The sequence below is a fragment of the Eptatretus burgeri genome, chromosome 16 (assembly GCF_056783735.1).
Source record: "Eptatretus burgeri isolate ZD-2024b chromosome 16, Ebu_testis_v1, whole genome shotgun sequence".
Lineage (NCBI taxonomy): Eukaryota > Metazoa > Chordata > Myxini > Myxiniformes > Myxinidae > Eptatretus > Eptatretus burgeri.
The window spans coordinates 61,499,393-61,522,744 of NC_140976.1; the positions used below are offsets into that span (position 1 = coordinate 61,499,393).

Consider the following 23,352-nt stretch of genomic DNA (forward strand, 5'->3'; position numbering starts at 1 on the left):
TGTTTTAGACGTGGAACATCACAGAAAATAAATTGAATTTGTCGTGCTTGTTGATGAACACCGGCCCCTCGATTCTCTCAATCATTTCCTGGAGTTAACCGTACACATGGCTCCAACAAGCTTGGTGATTTTTGTCACCTCGCATTTTTGTGAATCATTCGTTTTTAAGTTTGCTCAATTCAAAAGGAATTGTAACTTGAATACTATAAAAAAAAATCTCGACCTCGGACGTCATTTAATTTATTATTATTATTATTATTTTTAATAAATACACACTTTCCCATCTCCACTGCAAATACACACAGCTTCAGATTATTTTTTTATTCACATACACTTTACCATCTCCACTCCCAACATTCAAGTTTGACTTGTTTATCTCTTTTTACCTTTGCCACCGAAGGTGGGCAGAGGTTATATTTTCACCTCTGTTTGTCTAGTTTGTCTGTGAACAGGATATCTCAAAAAGTTGGGGATGGATTTGGACGAAATTTGGTGGAGAAGTTGGGTGTTTGACGAGGACAAAATGATTACATTTTGGTGAAGATCCCAGATCCAGATACAAGAGTTTATTTTATTTTGTAAGCAATTCTTCATCATTGAGAGATAGGGCCAAAATCGATACATGGCACGGTATTGAAAGAAGTTGCGGACGAGTTATGACAACACTTGGTGGATGAGTTGGGTAGGTGAGAAGAACAAGTCGATTAGATTTTGGTTCAGGTCCAAATCTCAATCTGGCCCATCAGTGAGATACAAAATGTAAACTGTTCAGCCTGGTGGAGGTATGCGCTCTACCGAGTTCCATTGTAGTTATACATGTTACCATCTCCACGAGCAACACACAACTGTGAATTATTTAATTATTCGTAGTCATTTTACCATCTCCTCCACTGACATACCACCTATAATTATTTATTTATAAATACATTACCATCTCCACTACCAACGTGTTTTAATTTATTTAGTTAAATGTAAAATCTACACCCCGTTTTTAAGATGCGGTTTGAGGCTGTGTCCTCTAAGGACTTGCATCTTGGTTTCTGTGTTTTGATATTTTCAAAATAACCTGGTGAGAAGAAGTTTTAATAGGGTCACAGATCCCATCACCTGCTGTAGCCCAGCTGGCTAGCAGCAAAATATTTAATGTGGTACCTTGCTTTGGGTGCAATGCATGGTGTAGGAGTTGAGCCGCTGCACTGCAAAGCTATACTGTTCCCACTTGGTATAACCTTCTCCCATGACTTTGCACTCATCTGGCTGTTTAATGTGGTGTTAGATGTTGTGTGAACTTGATGGACATTATTTTTTTTTTTTTCATCGATTACAAAATTGTGCCTTTGGCACTTTAAACCCTTGAATGCTTTGCTTCAAGTTTCCTTAATTGGGAGAGGAGCTTGGTCCTTTTTTAAATTTATTTTAATAAAAGCAGCATTCTTTTTTTTATTTGTTTTGCTGAGTGTTTGCGACAATGCATGATTGATTGATTGATTGAGCTGAGAATGAAGGCTGCATTAATGAGTCCTTGCTACTTGTGTAATGTTGATTTGAGTATCTATTTGATATAATGTCCTCCTCTGTTTCAGAGTGCTCCCTACCCATGGAGGTAAGTGCAAGCATCTGCATTCTCGAACATTTCTTCTTGTCGGGTGTTGGTAGTAGCCTGTTTTGATTTCTTCTGTTTGATCAATGGAAAATTTAATATTTCCTTGAGTAACCATGGTTCCGTACGTGCAATGCTATAATGATGTCGAAATTATGAAGTTGAAACTGCCTGTTAAGCTTCACGTTTGACTTTGTTTTTACGCCTCTGCAGCCGAAGGCCAGAGGGAAATGTTATCGTCGGTCCAGTTATCCAGGTGTCTGTGGTACATCTGTCTTTCATTACCTTCGCATTCTGCGAAAGGTTATGTATTGGTCGGTGTGTGTGTGTGTGTGTGTGTGTGTGTGTGTGTGTGTGTGTGTGTGTGTGTGTGTGTGTGTGTGTGTGTGTGTGTGTGTGTGTGTGTGTGTGTGTGTGTGTGTGTGTGTGTGTGTGTGTGTGTGTGTGTGTGTGTGTGTGTGTGTGTGTATTTGTTTGTTATTCGCATAACTCAGAAAGTATTAAACCAAATCGCTTGAAATTTGGTGGGATGATGGGTTATTATCCAAGGAACATTTGATTAGATTTTGGGAGCGATCGGGTCAAAGGTCAAGGTCACGGAAAGGTCAAATTCGTATTTTTACCATAGCGCGGTCAATTTTTATCTAATTGGCATGCAACCGATGCCAAAATGTTCAGAATTCATTGCCCAATCTTGTGATGGGTGACATGACACAATTACGTCATTACCCTTGTTAGCGGTTGGGGGTCAAAGGTCAATGGGGTCACGACCTTTCAAAATATGTGGTTTTTGTCATAACACGGTCAAATCAAAACCGATTTGCATGAAACCAACACCAAAATGTTCACTTTTCTGTTCCCCCCACTCTCATGCCAAGAACACAAAAGTAGCGGAGGCGAAGGTATGCGCTCTACCGAGTGCCCATTCTAGTTGGGTTTTTGTTACCATGTTAATTTGTGAACCACTGAAGGGATTTCAATCAAGCTTGGCACAAGTATGATGTGTATAGTTTGAGATCCAGAGCCAGGTTTGGGGAATGGATTGAACATTGTTTAGTGTGGAAAGCAGACCTTATTTATTTATTTTGTTATATTGGTGTATCTAGATTAATAACCACATGGTCTGCTCTGCCATATCTCTTGTTAAACCTCCCCAATTTTTTTTTTTATAGAAGGATAATATCAATTGACAATGTCCATGACTTCACAAGGAAATTATGCACAGGAGGAGGCCATTCGGCCCATCGTGCCTGCGCCACACCAATACCAGATTTTTAAAATAAATCAGTCTATACCCCCTTCCCTTCGTGTGCAGCCTTTTGGCTGCTGCACTGGTACTCATTTTGCCGACCTCGGAGGGATGACAGGCCGAGTAAACCCCCTGGTGTTAATTCAGCGGAAAACAGGGCTTGAACTCAGGACCTTAGGATCCCAAGTCACGACCATAACCACAAAGCCAACACCAGGTTATTGACTTGCGTTAGGGAACGTATTTACTATTGCACATATTACTCCATGGAAATCTCTGTATATAATATATTTAGAAAAATGGACTACCAATTGAAAGCTAAACATCCACTGCATCTGTTGACATGTGATTTTTTTTCACCACATCTTGAGTACTTTTGAAATAAGAGCTCAATAATGACAATGACCTGATTGTTATACCGAGACTCCAAAAATTAGTCATACAAATTATAGCATTCCATATAAGCTGTGAAAAAAATATTTTGGGGGCTGTATTATAATTATTATCTATTTTGATGTGAAACAGATGTTTATTAGCTACAGTTTGATACCAAATTTATGTCCATATATAATGCACAAATGTAGTTGTAGTGTTGACAACATGACGAGCCAAAACAGCCGAATAAGTATGGTTGGTCTTTTGCATGAAAACATTATCTCTAAAATACAATTTAATCCAACATGTTGGACCCAAATAAGCAGCTATATATTTTAAAACTTACTCTCTACTCATCGTCACTTTCAGAATCAAGGACATGAGCACATTTGTCTGGTTTAGCTGAACACTTGCAGGGAACTGTACAGTTTACGATGGCAGCAGCACATGAGCATCTCTTTGTGCATTTGCTCTTGACACATGTGCAGTATTCACAGTTGCTGCTGGAGGTCTAGATGGCTTGTCTATCATGATTGGGACCAGTGTTTCACCACAAATATTTCTCCAAAATGATGTAGGGGCAGGTATGTTGCGTTGATGCTGCTGATCAGCTTTGCAAATGAGAATTTGGAAGAGTGCACTTACCATATGCTCGTGAAATGCATCTTCCGTTGGAGGAAGGCACCTGAGGTCCCCCTTTGTAGTACTGAATGCATGGGCTCGGGCTTCATCCAGATTGTCGTCAAAGTTGCAATATTGCTTCAGGTAGAAGAGACGAGCTGATTTTTCTTTTTTTAACTTCATCAGACAAGGATACATGTGTGTCTCCCTCCATATGTGGTCAATCCATCCATCCATCCATTGGGACCATACTCTGTGCAGAGCGTTGGTGCTGCCAAAGCAGTCTCCTTGGCAGTTGGACACAATCCTGGACGGGTCGCCATTCCAACACAGGATGCCAGCAAGCTGACACTCATTTTACCGACCTCGGAAGGATGACAGGCAGAGTCAGCCCCACCTGGTATTAATTCATCAGCCAAGTGGGATTTGAACTCAGGATCCTCGGATCCCAAGCCCACCACCCTCACCATTAAGCCAACACCAGGCATCGTGGTCAATGCAGAAATATATCTTGTGCAGCAGACATAACTACCTTGTATGCCTTTTTCTTTCCGAGTTGGAAGGAGGAACTCACTGTGTCACACCCACTCGTGATGTGAAGACACACAAGAGCTGATGCAGCTGAGGACGCCTACAGAAAATTCTTTTCAATAAATGCTCCACCGCGCGTCTGCCTTCCCTGCCTCTCACCTCACACTGTCTTCCTTTCTCCCACCCCTCCTCACTCCCCCTACCTCCTTGCTCCCCTTCCCTCCTCTCTCCTTTGCCCTCCACCTCCTCACTCTCCCCCACCTCTCTCTCTCTCTCTCTCTCTCTCTCTCTCTCTCTCTCTCTCTCTCTCTCTCTCTCTCTCTCTCTCTCTCTCTCTCTCTCTCTCTCTCTCTCTCTCTCTCTCTCTCTCTCCCCATCCTCATTACCCCCCCCCTCCTTTAGTATGTCCATCAGCGAAGCGACGGGTGGCGTTTGCTTGTATTAAAAAATATTAATGTCTGCCATGCCCTGGAATCTGGGTCATCTGAAACATATAGATATGCATTTGTCATGTATAAAAAAGTCATTTACCAATAGGCTTAATATATACTAGACGACGCATGAACCCGTTGGGTTCCCGTTGTGACAGCGGTTGATAAAAAAAATCATTTCAAAAATAAAAATAAAAAGATAGCTCCAGCGAACTATACCGCTGAGGTTGTTTGCATTGATCAAATTCTCCCGAAGAGTACTTGACTGAATCGGGAATTGATTTTTTTTATAATTTTTTTCATTGCCTGATATGAACGAAACTTGATATTGCGCGACAATGTGAAGAAAAGAAAGTCGAAGAAATTATTGTACGTAATCTTCTAAACACAATTTTATTTATTAATGAACATGGAAGTATTAGATCAAAATGGCGGTTTATTTTATGTTTAAAAATGAATCGTTCTTTGTCTATACTAAATGTTTGAGATTTTAAAATAAATCATTTCGAGAAAAAAAAAAAGCTAGCTCCAGCAAACTATACCGCTGAGGTTATTTGCATTGATCAAATTCTCCTGAAGAGTACTTCACTGAATCGGGAATTGATTTTTTTAATAATTTTTTTTCATTGCCCAATTTTAACGAAACTTGATACTGCACACCGCCGGCGAATGGTGAGTAAGGTGGCCCTAAAAAATTTTTCGCTATCATGTCCCATTTTGTCTGTATTTTGGGAACATATATATATATATATATATATATATATATATATATGTATATATATATATATATATATATATATATATATATATATATATATATATATATATATATATATACATACCTACACACACACACAAGATGAGAGTTTTAGTAATATATAGATGGGGATAAAATAATCAATATTCATGCTATTGTGTTGCTCTGTCCTATGATCTTTTCATTGAAGAATGTGTAATTGTACCAAAATGCTATTTATTGGAAGTCCATTGTTCTAAATATATTATATACAGAGATTTCCATGGAGTAATATGTGCAATGGTAAATACGTTCCCTGACGCAAGCTGTGGAAATTGTCAATTTAGGGTACCCTTCGAAAATACAATTTTCAGAGATTTCGCAAGAGATATGGGAGAGTAGGCCATGTGATTATGCAAGATGGACCAATCTAACAAAAAAAAATGATATCTGCTTTCCACATTAAACTATGTCTCGTCCATCCTTAAAGGTCCCCTGACATGAAAAACTTTCTGGTTATTATCTTGCCAAAACGAAGTTTTTGCAAGATATGTTAGTCACCTTGTATGTTTTTTTTTTTGTTTGTTTGTCTGTAATCACGTATAAAAAATTCTGCAGAGCACAGTTATCATTGGAAATTTTTGTAACTTCGCATATCAGAGGACTATAGAGGTCCCTTTCAGTGCACAAAATTTTGAGGGTCAAGGTCACTTTGTCGCAAATCAGGGAGTCGACGAAACCCTTATTTTTTGAGTAATTTTGATCAGATCGTCTTAAAATTTCATGGGAATATAGGTCATGGTCTGGTGCTCAGCTGATTAATTTTTGGTGGTGATTGGCCTTGACCTTCATATGTTTTTGTTTTTTTTTGGTCTGTAATCACGTATAAATCACTCTGCAGAGCACAGTTGTCATTGGAAATTTTTGTAACTTCGCATATCAGAGGCCTATAGAGGTCCCTTTCAGGGCATAAAATTTTGAAGGTCAAGGTCAAAGGTCAAGGTCACTTTGTCGCAAATCAGGGGAGTCGACGAAACCCTTATTTTTTGAGTAATTTTGATCGGATCGTCTTCAAACTTCATGGGAATATAGTTCATGGTCTGGTGCTCAGCTGATTAATTTTTGGTGGCGATTGGCCTTGACCTTCATGGTTAGCGCCTCAGGTCAAACATTTGACCCCAAGGTCAACTTTTCAAGTTTTAGGAACCATATCGTGTAGTACCTCAAATTGAACACCTCGATGAGTGCTTTCTAGATATGTCAAGCTTGAGACATTATGATGTCATTTGGTGACGTTATGAGGCAAAATCATCTAATATTTTTCATGGTTACTCTGTAGAACGATTCTCATCGGAATCTCTCGTAGGCAGATATTCCTCAAGGAATCGCTCCTGGTGGATAGCAGCTCTGTTCACCTCAGTGTGACCTTAAAGAAGTCACACGTGGTCACCTTTTGGCAAGATACGGGTCACTCTGCGGGTGACATTGGTTTATTTATATATTAACTTGACCTTCCTAGTGAAGAAATCACCCATGTTTTTTTTTAATCGAAAATGGGATAATTAGAGCAATATTTCGATCATTTATTGTGCTTTTCACAACTTGCTATGCCCCACCCCTAAAAAAAAGTTGACCAGCGAATCGCAGCGTTGACGTCACATACAGAAACTTGCACAGAGTGGATTGACTCGAGATCTCTAGAGTCTAGACTCGAGACGAGTCAGATAAATCCGTCGTCCGTCCGACTTGGCCGATAAATCCGTCGTCCGTCCGACTGGGCCGATAAATCTGACGTGCTTTTATTTATTATTCTCTTTTTTTTCATTGTTTTCTACTGGTTCTACATTACGCAGTAGGAATAAAATAAATGAAAATGCAACAGAACGTCAGATTTATCGGACTACTCGAGACAATTGTGTCACAAGGTGTGTTCTGCACACAAGTTTTCATCGTATCTGGACAGCGAGATTGCTTCGTTTTATGCGTGGAGAGATACGGCCGATGACATGCGCCCGCCTTGTTTGTGATTAATTCGCCGCGGAGAAACATGTCCGCTGCGCTGGTCACGTCACCTCACTAAAATATTTCTGATATCGAGCAGTATGCAAGTCGAATTTACATTATTGAATTACGAATAGGATTTAGTCTAACCAGTTGTTATTTCCGAGTCTTCCTTCGATGTCCTCCCGATCATCATGAACTCCGGGAATTTCATCTCCATTTTCCTCTGCTTGTCCTGCTTCAGGCTCGAACTGGTAAGGCCGTACTTCATTTCCAGCTGCCTGAACTTCACCTCCCACAACTATGTTATCCGACAATTCTCCATGTGATTCAGACCAAAATCCTTCATTTCTTTCACACTCACTGTCGTTACCAAACAAGTGAAAGTCCATGTCATCCATTATTCAAAACCAAATGTTCGATTGTTTTTTTAAAGCAGAAATGAACGATGCAATTGAGTCGACCAATCAAATGTGAAAACACACAGCAAGCCAATAGAATCACGTAGACCACCAACCCGAGTAATTAACGTGCAGCCTTTGTCATACTGTAGTTGACGTCATGTGGGTTACGCCCCTTTCAGGAGAATTTTTAGGGGCGTTCCCGAAGAGGTTTGTTTTTTTTAATTTTACATTTTACAGAATGAGTATTGTGAAAAAACATTGTCAGATCTGAAATCACAATGAAAAACTCCTCTAGGACATATATAAATGAAATTTCAGTACTTTTGCATGTCAGGGGACCTTTAAATATATTCCTTTTTTGCAATGTGTATCCTTGATTAGCAATACAAGGATGAACTGATTACATTTTGGGTTCAACAGGTCAAAGGTCATGTGCCCTTTAAAAATCATTTTGCAGATTATAACTCAATCATAATCCCCCACCCTCCCAACCAAATCAAAATTGAACTGTGAAGCTGAGTGCAGTTTTAGTTTGGAGAGTTATCAATTGGAAACGAGTGCCAAGCTCAAGGGGAGACAACTCGTTATGCCGCTGCTGTTGTCAAGACAACAAACGCAACTAACCCCTTCCCTTTTCCCCAAAACTCCACTTCTCCCCTATTCTACTCCCCATGGCGCCTACACTATCCTTGAAAAGTTTGGTCACTATCAATTAAAGCCTTTAAACAGATTACCCTTACCCTGCCCTCTATTCCAAATCCCAGGCCCATCCTCCAAAACCGTCATACCCCAAAACCCATTATTTCTGCCAAATTTGGTGGCCCGACAATGTTCCGTTCTCAAGATATACAAGATGTATAGTGGCAGAGGGGTGGCCTAGTGTCTTTTTTAAGATTACTGTAACTGAGCGGATGAAACAACCAAATTTAGTATGCTGCTCCTTTTGGGCCTCCTAATTAATTTTCGACTTGGAGCCCTTTTAATTTTTCAGAGTATCGAAGTAAGACATAAAAATCAAAGATGGCTGACACCCATCATAATATCTTGCCAATCGTTGCTTATACGAGTCATCGAAAGGCAAAATGGGCATCAAGCTCGGTGGTGTAGTGCTCAGAGCATCTGCTCGGAGTCCGGGATGTCAGTGTTTCAAACCCTGGTTGAGTCATACCAAAGTGCTGTTTCCTCGCTTGGCGTTCAGCATTTAAAAGGTGAAGAGCACGGGCTGTCCCCATAGGTTGCCATCTATGGGAAGGAGGAAATTCTTCCCGAGGAAATGTCCCGCTGAGTGTGTTGATAAAGGTGGCACCATTGTTGTGACCTCACTGATACCCAGAGTATCCCAGGAAGTGACGTCACTTCTCCAACGCTCAGTGACTGTGTTAAGTGTTTGTCTCATCAGTTTGTCCATGTGTGTGCGCGAGTTTGTATAAATATATATGTTGATTTTTGAGGATGCACAACTTGATTTTGAACATATAATTATCACCCATACAATAATTTTTAGTTATTCCTCATACGAGCAAGTTGCCCGTGCCTGCACGGGATTTTAAATGGGGAAGGGATGGAGGCGGCAAAAATACAAATGGCTTCTTCTGCCGGCAGGCTGGGAGCAACAATTCCTATTTATTTCTCCATCTGATGCAATTTAAATGCTCCAATGGTGGCGAGGTGCTCCATTTGATCTGTTTGTTCGATGAATGTAGCTTTTTGATGCTTAGGGTCCATAATATAAATTTGTATTGGTGTCAAGGCCAGTGACCAATTGCAAATCAATGGGATGAGTGGTAGCAGGGAACAGGAAGGGGGAGTGGAGAGCAAAGATGGGACAGAGTTTGGAAGGGGAGGTTGAGACTTGGGGGGGGGGGAGGGGTGTGGAAAGGAGCGGTTTGTGGGGAATGGTGGGGGGGGTTGAGGAGATGTGGGGGTTAATGGTGCGGGAGGAGACTGGGGAGCGGGTTTGAAGGCTTGGAGTGGGGAGGTGATTTAAACACGTAATTTAATTGCGAATGTGTTTTCTCAATTTGAGGCTCCACATGCATATTCAGCTCACTTGTTGATGATGCAGGAACTTCTTTAGGAAAATCATCATGCATGAAAATGTTTTCTTCTCCCAACTGCAAATTATTATAATTATGAATGTATTGATGGGATATTATCATGAGTGTCAACCATCTTCAATTTGGTGCTTTGCCTGAACACTGCAAAAATTTCAAGAGGGCTCCGACGCTAAAATTAATTACGAGACCAAAAGCAAGCTTTTATGCCAAATTTGGTGTTTTTATCCACTCTGACGGTCATATCACCAAGCCGTCTGACTAATAAGGCAAACAGACAAATGGAGGGTAACAATAAGGGCAGCTTTGTGTTTGTCAACCTTACCTGATGCGAGACTGGTTTGTAAAAGTGCCAAACATGGATGAATATTATGTAGCTTTGTGTTTTATAGGTTATGGGGCAATATTCTATATTGATATCGTATGCAGTTATGGTGTTTTTTTTTTTTATTTTATTTTATTTTTTCCCCTCCAACCCGTTACATCCCAATTTTACAACCAATCGATGATTTTAATGCAAGTAGTGGGTTGTTCTTTTTTTTTGGGGGGGGGGGGGTTGTATACAGTTGAGCTTCGTCGATTAGCTAGAACACAGAACAGATCAGGACGGAAGATAACAAACAGAAGAGCTGAAAGAGAAGGGGGAATGCCAACCGAAAGGCTGAGGGAGAAAATAAACAGAGATGGACAAACAAAGGATGTGGATAGTGATGAGAGGTAGGGGAGAATGCATGGGTTGGACAAGATGGAAACAGAAGCAAAATTGGGGGAGGCGTAGTTTAACTCGGGTAGAAAAGATAATCGTTTTGAATGGGGGATGAACTGAGATGAGGATGAACAGCTGTCCTGAAGACGTGTTTGGGTGGGGGGGGGGTGAGGGGGGAGGGGGAGAAGGATATTTAAGCGAATGTGGAAGTTGGTTTCACGCCGGTGGGGGAAGGGGAGGGGTGGCAGGGTGATTCTGGATTTTGGGAGTTTCACTGAAAGAGGGTTGCTGGTGTACCACATGTGCCCTGCAGATACCTGGGCGAGCAAGAGAGGGGCAAAGCACAAAGGGGGCAGAGGGTGCAACACCAGAAAAGAGGCAGAAGAAGATAGACCACAGACTTGTTGGCAGTGGCACAGTGATAGGCCTGTGGACTCTGCTTTATCGCAGGAGATTCAAATGATCTAGAAGGCCTAAGTTTCCATGGCGACAAGCTGAGCAACGTGGGAGGCAGAGTGTCAGCCCAGAGGGGAGACCAGTATTCCACCAAAGCTACAGATGAAAGCCTTCGAGGTGGATAGAACTTCAGGTGTGCCAAGGAAGGACTTTGTACAACAGAGGAGGCTCTTTTGGCGACTGGCTTTGAAGGGTGCCTTTGAAATGTGGTTTGCCCAAGAAAGATCATGGCTGAGAGTGAGACCCAGGAGTTTTGATGACTGAACGTCTTCGTGAGGGTTGTTAAGAAAGTAGATTATGGGGTTTGCCAGCTGGTCCTTTCGTAGTGAGTGAGTGAGTGAGTGAGTGAGTTTGAGATTTCTCAGGATTGAAAGACATATTCCAAGTGTTTGACCAGCTTGTGATTTTTGTCAACATCTGTAGAGAGGGAAGGGGCTGCTGCCTGCTTGTCTGAAGGATGAGGGATGTCATGGCAGAGGGTGGAATCATCAGCAAACAGATAAAGAGGATTTTTATAGAGAGTCAGAGAGATCATTGATGAAGATCAGGAAGAGGACTATGCCGAGAACACTGCCTTGGGGCACTCCAGCCTTGATAGGGAGAGATGAAAGGATTCAGTTGAGAGCCACACGTTGGCTATGAGAGTGGAGCAAGTCAGTAAGCCATGTGTGGAGTTGACCTTGGATGACAAAGACAGAGAGTTTGGAGAGTAAGGAAAGATGACAGATAATTATCAAAAGTACAAGATATATCTAGAGAGACTGCCACAATCTCATGTCCGACATTGAAGGCCTCCATCCATTTTTGGTGAATAGAAACAGCATTTCCAAGGTAGAGGGATCTGGTTCGAATCTTGATAGGTGATCTGAGATGAGGCTGTTGGAGAAAAGGAAATATTTAACATTAACTGTGATGATGGATTCCATGACCTTGATGATGCTTTGAAGTAACCTGCTAGGTCTGTAGTTAAAGGGATCATTGTTTGCACCTTTTTATATAATGCTGTGATGACAGCAGATTTCCAAGCAGATGGAAGATGACAAAGGGCAAAGGGCAGAGAGAGGGTGTGCAAGAGCAGCAGAGAAGGTTTTTGGGACACATGAGCTGATGCCGTCTGGACCAGTAGCAAAGTCAGGGTCCCGGATTGAAAGAACCTTCTCCATATTTTCAAGTGCAAAAGACAGAGTCCAGGAGCAGTTGGTACGATATGGAAGGTTAGGTACCGAGAGTGAGGGGTTGGGAATACAGGATTTGGAAGGAAACACAGAATTGAGGAATTTGGGCTTCTCATGAGCGAGGTCTGCTGTAGTGCCATTTGAAGAGAAGGAAGGGATGGAATGGGAGCATATGCCAGAGACAGACCTAACAAGGTGCCACCAGGTTTAAGAGGAGGTACAAAAGTTTGAAAGTTCAATCGTTTCGTTGGACAGATGTCGTTTTCTGGCTCTCTTGAGAGTGGACACACACTTGTTGCAAGGTTTGTGGAATGAGCTGAGGTTGCCTTCAGCCTTCAGTTGGGTTTGCTTTCCAGGAAGAGAAGGTGAGTTTTCAGAGAAACTGCCTCACTACAGGATTCAGTGCACTACTATGGACAAGAAATAGGGTAGGTAACTGAAGATGGGATGGGATGGATCTTTGCATACAAGAGAGCAGGTTTCTGTGGAAGAACTTCCATGCTGAGTTAATATTAGGGGCAGTATATATGGGAGATCAGTTCTGAAGAGTGATGGCCGCTTGCACACCCTGCCAGTTTGCCTGAGTGAACTGCCAGACTCACCAGCATTGAAGCTGTTCTCTAAGACTAGCCAGGGAGATGTGGACCTTCAGAAGCACATCAGATCAACCAAATGGAGCAGAGGAAGAGTAAGTGACATTTCCAGGGAAGTTGGTCATCACCAAGTTCAGAAGGAAACATTTGCCATTGGGAGAAATCCAGGTGGGAAAGTTCATAGATTGAGTCAGTCCCATCGAGTCACAAGTCCTTTGCTGAATGAAGTGCCATGGCTGGTGAGAGAGGTACCAACACCCAGCCAATTAGCATGGTGACAATTTTAATCTCCACATATAGGGAAGAGACCATTGGGATGAGTGATTAAAAGTTGATCCATGTCATCTGGGAGAGATGTTAATGATGGAGTCACTGTTTGGAGTGACGACTTCATCGGCATCGGTTAATGGTTAACAACTGATTTTCAAACTTGCTTTCTCCACAGTACTGTGAGTTCATGCCACAGGCGGCAAAATGTCGGCAGTGGTGGGAGAGGAATTTTCCCAGCGAGTTTGCCAAACTGGGTTTGGGTGAGCCACACTAATTTACATAAGCACCCTGCCTGCTCTCCTTTGGGAGGGCCTCCCTTGAACTTATCTCTCGATGTTTCTCGGGAGCCCGATAAATTGTTCATGAGAAGTTTGTTGTGATCGATTTCTGTATGTGCTGCAGTTGCTTAAATGACTCCAGTGTGTTTGGTGTGTTCATGGTATAGGAAGCACACTCCCATCGAAGGAAGTGGGCTGCGTGGGATGTGTGGATGGAGAAGGGGCTGCCGAGGCTTTTGAAGGAGTGGAAGAGGAAGAAAAGAAGAGGCAAAAGAGAGGTGTCTGTGCTTGCTTGCTTGAAAAATATATTTGCATGCGTGCACTATAAAGAACTTTGCTTGATTAAATAATTAACTGCATACCTAGATGGATAAATGAGAGAATGGATGATAAGTGCATACAAAACTGGAACGGCACCCAGTGGAGCACATACCTTTGCCAGGCTCAAAGGTTTATGTTTTGTATCCCACTGATGGGTCAGATCTGAATCCGGACCTGAACCAAAATCGAATCGGCTTGTTCCTGTCGCCAATCCAACTCATCCACTTAGTTTTGTCATAACTCTTCCACAACCTTTTGAAAAATGTAATGTGCTGTAATGTTTTTGACCCCATCTCTCAATGGTGAAGAATCACTGAAAAAATTATCGGATCCGGATTTTCACCAAAATGTAATCAATTCTTCCTTGCCACGTGACCAACTTGTCCAACTCATTGTCGGATTTTTTTTATTACTATTTTATTTTTCTTATTTTTGTCACCTTTGTACGTTGCCTTTTTTCCCCGTGTCATATTTCTCTTTCGTACATTGGTCGACATTTTGAAAACAAAAAATAAGTTTTGGTGCAGAACAAAACAAAAGGTGTTTTTGTTTCATACATCTGTAAAACTTTCTATTTCATCAAATTCATTGATGGATTAAACATTCAATCTTGATGACACAGGAAACATTCAATGTCAATTCATTATGTATATGTGTATATATATATATATATATATATATATATATATATATATATATATATATATATATATATATATATATATATATATATATATATATATATATATATATATATATATATGAAGACCACATGGAGAAAACCAGAGATGTCACTTTTTATGAATTTCAGGGTTATTGCACCTGCCAATAGTTGGCAACATAAGGTTTCCTCTCACAATATTACTTTAACAAATATCCAGGGCTGTCACATAATTTATATGGTATAAAGTTTAGCCGTGCAATGAAAAAACAAGTGTTGTCAAAGCTGAACAAGTAGAAACCCAGAGTTGTCAGTACTTTACTCCTGGTTATCTCCCTTTCATTCATGTTAACTGTTCCACCATAATATTCAGAGTTGAGAAACTAAAAAATGAAAGGTTGTAAAACTTTCACAGCATAAACTCTGAGCACTACAATGGCCTATTTGGTTATATCATGGGCTCCGTAGTTGGTGCAAATCGTGGTTCAAGCCTGGTCAAACCTTTTATTGTGACTTTTATGGGACCCACGCGTGGCTTAATGGTTTATGCGTCTGAGTACCCATCCTCATTCGATGTACCCACCACCCAATCAACCTGCTTAGGTATATGAGGGAGTCACATGAGGTGACTTTGGCTATCGCGGGTGTGGTTTATCCTTGGTTTCCTCCCGTTTTTCCATCATATTAAGCAGTACGGAGAAAGAAATGGAGAATCCGTCGTCATATAAGCAAAATACCCTTGAGTATGGTGTTGAACACCAATCAAATTTAAAAACAATGACTTTTTAATGTTGAAAAAAATAATCTGTGATCACCAAAGTCATGTAATGTATGCTAATAACCAACAAGCATGAATTTGCTGCACATCCTGAGTTAAAATTGCATGGCAATTATTAAACAAGGGAATAACCAGTGATGTCAGTTTGCAAAATTGATTCGTTCTTTGCTCTTAAATTAAATAACACAGAGGCTTGGCAAATGCTACATGCTTAATTTGATCGGTCAATGATCACTCTTCCTTTTACTGGAAAAGAAATCTATATGACAGTTATTAATCAGTCCACCAGTCTTGAAACTTTGTTTTTCAGTTTCTTCAAAATTGACTTATCCTGAAATCTCTGGTTTTCCCCTTGTGGTCTTCATATATATATATATATATATATATATGTATATATGTATATATATATATATATATATATATATATATATATATATATATATATATATATATGTATGTATATATATGTATATATATCTATATATGTATATATATGTATATATGTATATATGTATATATATATATATATATATATATATATATATATATATATATATATATATATATATATATATATATATCCACGATTAACATTGTGCCTGATGAAGCCGGCTCCGAAGCTGGCGAAATTTTGCCCTGAGGCCGGCCGGGTCTGCTCTCGCCTTTTTGCTCAAATTAGCGGGAGCGATCTTGTTTTTATCCCCCGCCACATGGCGGAAGGGGGATATTGTTTACTTTTGGTTGGAAGCGCCTTCTTCTTTAAAAAATAAAAAATAAAAATAACATACTAAAACGCAAAAGAAACTTACCACCTTTTAAACCTTCAAATATCAACAATAACACTGCGTGCAGTAAATGTGTGAACTTATTTGTGGACAATGGTGTCCTCACTGTCAGCAAAACGGTCACGGATGGTCACTTGAACCTTCAATGGTCACTTCATAGCACAGCTGTTGAACAGCCATTTTGACTGTCAGTGATTAGCCAAGGGGTACGAGATGATTTTAATGAGCTGCACATGATGTCTTGATATTGGCTTTTAAAAGGCCAGTGCAAAATGGGCATTTCAATCAACATGCCACGATTGTCAAGGGATCAACGGCAGTGTGCCTTGGGCATACTGCAAGGCAGATTGAGCTACCGTGAGGTGGCACGTCGCCTTGGCTGTTCACACCAGACGATATCGGTCCTGGTGGACAGAGACACCCTCCACAACTCTGCAGATGACAGACCTCGATCAGGGAGGACAATAGTCACCACTGCAAGGTAGGACAGGCAGATGGTCCGAAGTCAGATGGCTTCAGACATTGAGGACTGAGTGGGACAGAATCCAGCAGCAATCCATCCAAAGACTGGTAGGCAGTATGCGCCGACGATGCACTGCTTGTATCCAAAACAATGGTGGCCACACACGCTATTGAAAGGGGACTGACATTGCACCCTGTGCTGTTCTGTACTGTAGAACAAACTTATGAGATGGTGTATCTTGGTCAAAAACTTGACATGTCATCAATAAAATGCCAATGTTTCAATTAGCAATTGTTGGTTTGTTTTATTTTGAACTGTTACAATTTTATTACATTTCAAACAAGTGGTAAGTTTCTTTTGCGTTTCAGTATATATATATATATATATATATATATATATATATATATATATATATATATATATATATATATATATATATATTTAGTTAACTGACATCCTTATCATTTGTCATGGTCTGAATTGAAAAGTGATGCGCAACTTTTTATCCGCAACCATTTAATTGCTTATTTGTTTACCAGGTGGTAAAGGCCAAATAAAAACAAAGAAAAAGGCAGTGCCCCAGAAAGTGACGATTGCAAAGATCCCACGAGCCAAGAAGAAGTTTGTGACGAGAGTTTGTGGGTTAGCAACCTTTGGTGAGTCATTCTTGTATAGTTTACCTCGGACACGCAATGCGAAAAGCGGACTTGAGCAATTGGTTCACTTTGTCTGTCTGTCACAAACATGAGTTTATGATTGAGGAACAGCTTTAATTGAATTGAATGTTATACTTTCAACACGAATCAGAACATGAATTGGAAAATGAACCCGCAGTTTAACAGTACTTTGGCACTGAATTTGTCCCAATTGTGCAACCGCAGTGAGAAGTGACCTTTTTTTTTCTTTTTTTTTACCCCGACGTTTGACTCTGTCAATAGGAGGGGTTTTCAAATTGTTTTTTCCTCCTCCTCCTCCTCCTCCTCATTCTCCTCACATTTACGGCATTGCTGTGATTGGTCTGCTCAGCCCATTTGACCCCGATGTTTGACTGTCAATAGGAGGGGTTTTCAAATTGTTGTTTTTTTTTAAGTTCAATTTAAGTTCTGTTTTCACTTTTCGCAGTCGTTAAGGTTGATTCACACTCGAATGCATCAAGATTTGTGAAATTTGAATGTTTTCTATCCTCGGTCTGTGTGGAATACATTGCACCAAGGGGAGGCTTAAGTTCTATTTGATTTCTGTTTTCACTTTTAGGACCTTCTGGTGTAGCTGCAGTCTTAACGTAGATAATTTTCTTAAAATCCGTGCAGCAACACTTTTCAGGAGGAAAATGTATTAAATTCAAATAACCGTTGGGTGTTGAAAGGTCAAATAACAACATGCTTTCCGTCAATGCTTGACCTCGTACCATGTCCCCCTGGGGGACTGCTTATCGGTAGCGTCTATCCGATCTTGGTCTATATTTTCGATGGTTTGGTGACGTGCTCCACAAGTATCATAGAGCGGGTCACGTGACTCCGTGCAGTTGTGCAGGCAACTTGAACTTTTCGGTGGTCCTCAGGTCCTTTCTGCTGAATACCAACACTTTGTGGAGAAAGCCATGATTTACAAGAATTCAGAGTATTTATTTAACGGCCGCGAGCATGGGTTTGAAAATCGTGTGATGACGTTGGAAATAAATGTCTCTGGAGAATGGAGGTCTTTGCTTCGAGCGGCTCTCCAAGTATGAACATAATTTTGTCATGAGCTTTCATTCAATATTGGGGTCATTCATGGTATTCAGCTTGTTTATATACTCTGTTTACCTGTCTAGACGTCAAACAAAATTGAAAACCATAACAAGCAGGAAACTTACCGTTTGCAGGGATGTTATAAAGGACGTAAACAACAGGCACGCCGAATCACTAATGTAACGTGTTCGTTAATGTGGTGTAAAAGAAGCCGCATCATCAGTGGTAAACTTCCAAATTTTGTTGTTCTACATCCTTTAAAATCTTTATTTAATTTCAATTCAATTATATTCTTGAACACTGGAGAACACAAATCACCTTCTTGGCACTTTCAAAAAACTTCCTGTTTTTTTTTTTTGGTATACATTGTCGAGGCTCGTATAAGAGCAAACACAGAACATAGAACAAGTGGAGCAGGAGACAAGAGGGGCGTGAGAGGGAAGCACAAAACAGTGGGGAGCAGAGACTTTAGGAGATCTGTGGAGGGGAAAGGGATCCGGCAGGGTACACGGGGTAAACAAGATGGGCACCACAGGAACTTTCAGGAAGGAAAGCGGCAAATTTGAAGGACGTCGGTTGAGGGTGGATTAGCAGGGGTAGAAAAGATCATGGTTTTGGATGGGGGGAAGATAATAGGTGGTGGTGAACAGCTGTTTTGAAGACCTCGAGGGAAGAGTGGGATTGAAGAGGGTATGAGAGTTTGTTCCAAAGGCAAGAAAAAAAGAAGAAAAAAAAAATAAAGGTGAGCAGTGATTCTTGATTTTGGTAGTTTTACCAGAAGGGGGTTGTTGTTGGACCTTGAGCACACTGCAGAAATATGGGTGGGGGGAGGCCAGAGAGGAGATGGTAGAAGACAGAAAGACTACCTACTTACCTGTGGTGAGAAAGTGAGAGACCCAAAGACTCGGCCTCATCGTGGGAGATACCAATGATCCTCACTGCTTTGGTTTCCACAGCGTGAAGCCGAGAAATGTGTGAGGTGGGAGCACCAGTGCAGAATGGAGAGCAGTACTTCAATCGGCTGCACATGAAGGCTTTGTATGTGGTCAGGAGCTCAGGTGTGCCAAGGAAGGACTTTGCACGACGGAGGACGCCCGGTCAGCGACTGGCTTGGGAGGCCAGCTTGGAAATGTCTCTTTCCTAGGAAGGATCTTGACAGATAGTGATGCCCAAAAGCTTGAGTGTGAGGATTTCTTCAAGAGGATTGTTGAGAAAGCGGGGGAGGTTCCAGACGGTCCTTTCGGAGAGACATCGTGAGAGTGTGTTGGACCAGCTTGTGATTTTATCCAGATCTGCAGAGAGTGAATAGGCTGCTTCTTGCCATTCTGAGGGATGACAGATGGTTTGATTTTGGGGGCTGACATAAGCCATTCTGAGGGATGACATAAGCAAAGAGATAAAGAGGATTTTCCAGAGTTAGAGAGATCATTGATGAAAACCAGAAAAGAACAGGGCCCAGAACACTGCCTGGACAGGAAGAGGGGATGAGAGAATTCCATTAAGGGCCACACATTAACTGCAACAGGCGAGGAAGTCTGCGAGCCATGAGTGAAGATTGCCTTGGATACTGGGAGGAAGAGAGTTTGGTAAACATGGCGGGATGCCAGACCATATGGAAAGCACGCGATGTGTCTCCGGAGGTGGCTCTGATCTCATGTCTGGCATTGAGGACTTCCATACATTGTTTGGAAAGCAGGAGCAGCATGTCCAGGGTAGAGTGACCTGGTCTGAATCCAAATTGATAATCAGAAATCAAGCCATTGGAGAAGAGGAAGGATTTAATGTCTGAAGCGATGATGGATTCCAAAACCTTGCTGATTATTGCGAGAAGGCTGATTGGTCTGGAGTTGCAAGGATCTGTTTTTGCACCTTTTTTATGCAGGGCGGTAATGTTTGCTGATTTCCAAGCAGATGGCAGATGACCTTGAGCAGAGAGAGGGTGAGCAAGAGCAGCAGAACAGGTTTTTAGGACTCGTGGGCTGATGCTGTCTGGACCGGTTGCAGAATCAGTCGAAATCGATTGCATTTATCAGTACTTCGACAAAATATTACCGTATTTTACGTCATCACGACCAATGAAATTTTACGCTCGCAGGCCCCACCCATGTCCTTGTTTCTCAAGACTGCCGAGTAAGATGTTCTTTGAACTCTAGTTTTACATGTGAAATAACTTTTTGTACATGTACGGGTCGTGAACAAAATAATGGAAACATCTGAGTAAAGGAGGGACACCAAGCAACGGCTTCCACACAGTTCCAGCCCACGTGTTGATGAAACAAATAATATCCCAGCATGCTTAGAATCATGTATAAAAATGCTGCACAGGCCTGGTTGCCGATAATGATGGCCAGCACGGCTGCAAGAGGAAACCCCCAATGACCCATTCCACAGAGCACGTGTGGTCGCCCAATGGTTTGATGAGTACGACGCTGATGTTATCCATATATCATGGATTTCTCATTCACCAGATCTGAACCTAATCGAGCATTTATGGGATATCCTGGAAAGACTCCTGAGACGGCCTTTTCCACCTCCATCAAACAAGTGAGTTGATTGACTTTCTCATGGAAGAATGGTGCCGCATCCCTCCTGCACAATTGCAGACGCTGGTGGACCCTACACCACGGTGCATACAGACCAAACTGGCCGCACATGGTGGACCGATGACCTATTAAGTGACTTTATGTTGCTGTTTCCATTTTTTGTTCACTACCTGTATATGTGACTTTAATTTCTTTCCTTTGAAACCACTTGGCATGGAGTGGCCCAAGTAAGCCTGTTGCTTCAAAATTTATTTTTCATTCCAGGGATTTTATTCTTGTTGTTGTTGCTCATTCTTTTCTTCCTCTTCATTTGGTGCAAATGCATAGCATTGTAGTAACTGTGTTTATCAGGCATTGAGCTACGTGAAGCACAAAAACTATTTGCTCAGAGATTCTCCTGTGGAGCTTCCGTTACTGCCGAGGATGAGGTCACGATCCAGGGTGATGTGACTGATGGAGTCATGGATGTAATCCAGCAGCGGTGGCCTGAGGTATCATGATTGCATCCCCCACTCGACAACCTTTTCCCCATTTGCAAGCTTCTGGTTTGTCTTTTTTTGCTGTTTTTATGCCTGCGCTGACGAAGTCGCTGGAGGAATTATGTTTTCGGGTTGTACGTACGTCGTACGTACGTCCATGCTATTTCTCTGCAACCGCTTGTCCGATTGACGCAAAATTTTCACCATAGGAGCGACTACTCGTATTGAATGTTACAATGATAATTATGATGTCGTAGGTCATGTGGTGTGGCAGCCATGCTGGAAAAAAGGGAAAAATTTGGACCTCCGAAACTGCACCATGGAAAAAATTGAAACTTGGCACATGTGAAGTACTCCCCATGGGAAATAAGGGTGATTTTATTTTTATTGATGACATAGGTGGCTTCGTTATGACATCATAATTGCATACACCGAATGCATTATCCGATCAGTATGAATGCATTAAAAAAATTGATGACGTCATCTCAGAAACGGCTGAACAGATGAAGGTGAAATTTTACAGGTACGATCACCTATCCATGAGGAACAAAAAGTTATCCACCTATGATGTCGTAGGTCACATGGTTTGGCAGCAATTATTGGATTTACCCTAAAACCTTAAAAAATCATCTTCTGCAGAATGGCTGGACTGATGGAGGGGAAACTTCACATGCATGTTCCCCAATCGTTGGGGATACCAGGGTGTTCACGAATCTGGGTTCAGGGATTTAAATCAAACTTGGTACAAGTATTATGATGATGTAATAATGTAGGCGCAGGCATATCTGGTGACGTCGTGACGTCGAAGAGTGTCGTCGTTAACCTCCGCCATCGAGGATTGATGGAGGTTACTGTTTTCACCCCTGTCTGTTTGTTTGTGAACAGTATTACGGAAAAACTCCTGGACGGATTTCGACGAAACTTGGTGGGGGGATTAGGTATGGTCCAAGGATCATGCCATTAGATTTTGGACTTGTTTTTTTTTTTTTTTTGCATTTTGCATTTGTAGAAAAGTTTGCAGCTTTTTTTTCAAAAAAATTTCGATTTTATTTTTTGGGCATTTCTACATGCGCGTCGATCCAGTTTAGTTTATTCAATCGTGGTTCAGTAGAGTCTGATCTGTTTTGACCTACAATGAATAGGATATCAGGTTCACTTAAGTGACCCAGCAGTATTGGCGGCGGAGGTTTTGCACCCTACAGAGTGCTCCCCCTCTAGTTTCATCATGTTTTACAATGAAATACAGGGAACGTCAATGCAGGAGAAGGCCATTCGGCCCGTCATGCCTGTGCATTTCTGCAAATATCAATGTACCCTGCATCCACAATGCTTCTAGGTACATATCCAATTCAAATTTAAACCCATCTACCATTTCTGCTACTACTACCTCTCCATGGAGACCATTCCATATATTAACTAACTACTCTGAATAAAAGACCTCTGCCATAATGCCTTAACTCCCTTCTTCACTCTCAAGATGTATGACCCCTGGTCCTATTGCTGTCTATTCTGCTGAAGAACCCTTCTGCACTTATTCCATATATACCCTTCATTATCTTAAACGTCTCCATCAAAATTCTTCCACAGAATCCTGCTCTCTCTTATGTGCAGAAAACGGTTTACGTTTTGTAACCCTCCGATAGGTTTCAGTACCTCGTGGTTGCAGCAGGTTGATCGGCATCTCAAGGAGATGGAGGTGGGCTAGGCATCTGCCCGGTGGGAGGGGGGGTGGAGGGGGGGGATGGTCAGATGGAGGCCCCTGGAGTAACAGCGGAAACTGGACGCAGTGACACGCTGCTCCGACGCATGCTCCCATACCTGACCTGACCTGATAGGCCGGATCTGTATCCGGACCTGAACCAACATGGAATCTGCTTGTTCTTATCACCTACCCAACTCATCCATCTTGTTTTGTCATGACTTGTCCAAAACTTTTTGAAATATCATGCTATATATCGTTTTTTGGATTCAAGAATGACTTGACAAATTTAAAAAAATGCTCGTATCCGGATCTTCACCAAAATCAAATCGATCCGTCCTTGTCACACACCCAACCCGTCCACCAAGTTTTGTCCGAATCCATCCATCAAGTTTTGTCCGAATCCGTCCATA

The 23,352-nt window shown here is 41.5% G+C and overlaps 1 protein-coding gene across 2 annotated transcripts in view; it reads left to right on the plus strand.

Moving 5' to 3' along the window:
• The window catches only part of DENR (density regulated re-initiation and release factor), a 39,152-nt gene that overhangs the window by 10,658 nt on the left and 5,142 nt on the right, over positions 1-23,352 (plus strand). Inside the window, exons 3-7 of one of the 2 annotated variants that reach the window (XM_085858904.1) lie at positions 1,584-1,603; positions 13,378-13,462; positions 13,648-13,758; positions 17,028-17,144; positions 21,113-21,252. In XM_085858904.1, coding sequence (XP_085715030.1) covers positions 1,584-1,603; positions 13,378-13,462; positions 13,648-13,758; positions 17,028-17,144; positions 21,113-21,252 — 473 coding nt within the window. Of the gene's footprint in view, positions 1-1,583; positions 1,604-13,377; positions 13,463-13,647; positions 13,759-17,027; positions 17,145-20,686; positions 21,253-23,352 lie in introns of those variants that run through there. The other variant, XM_085858905.1, reaches the window with a different exon arrangement.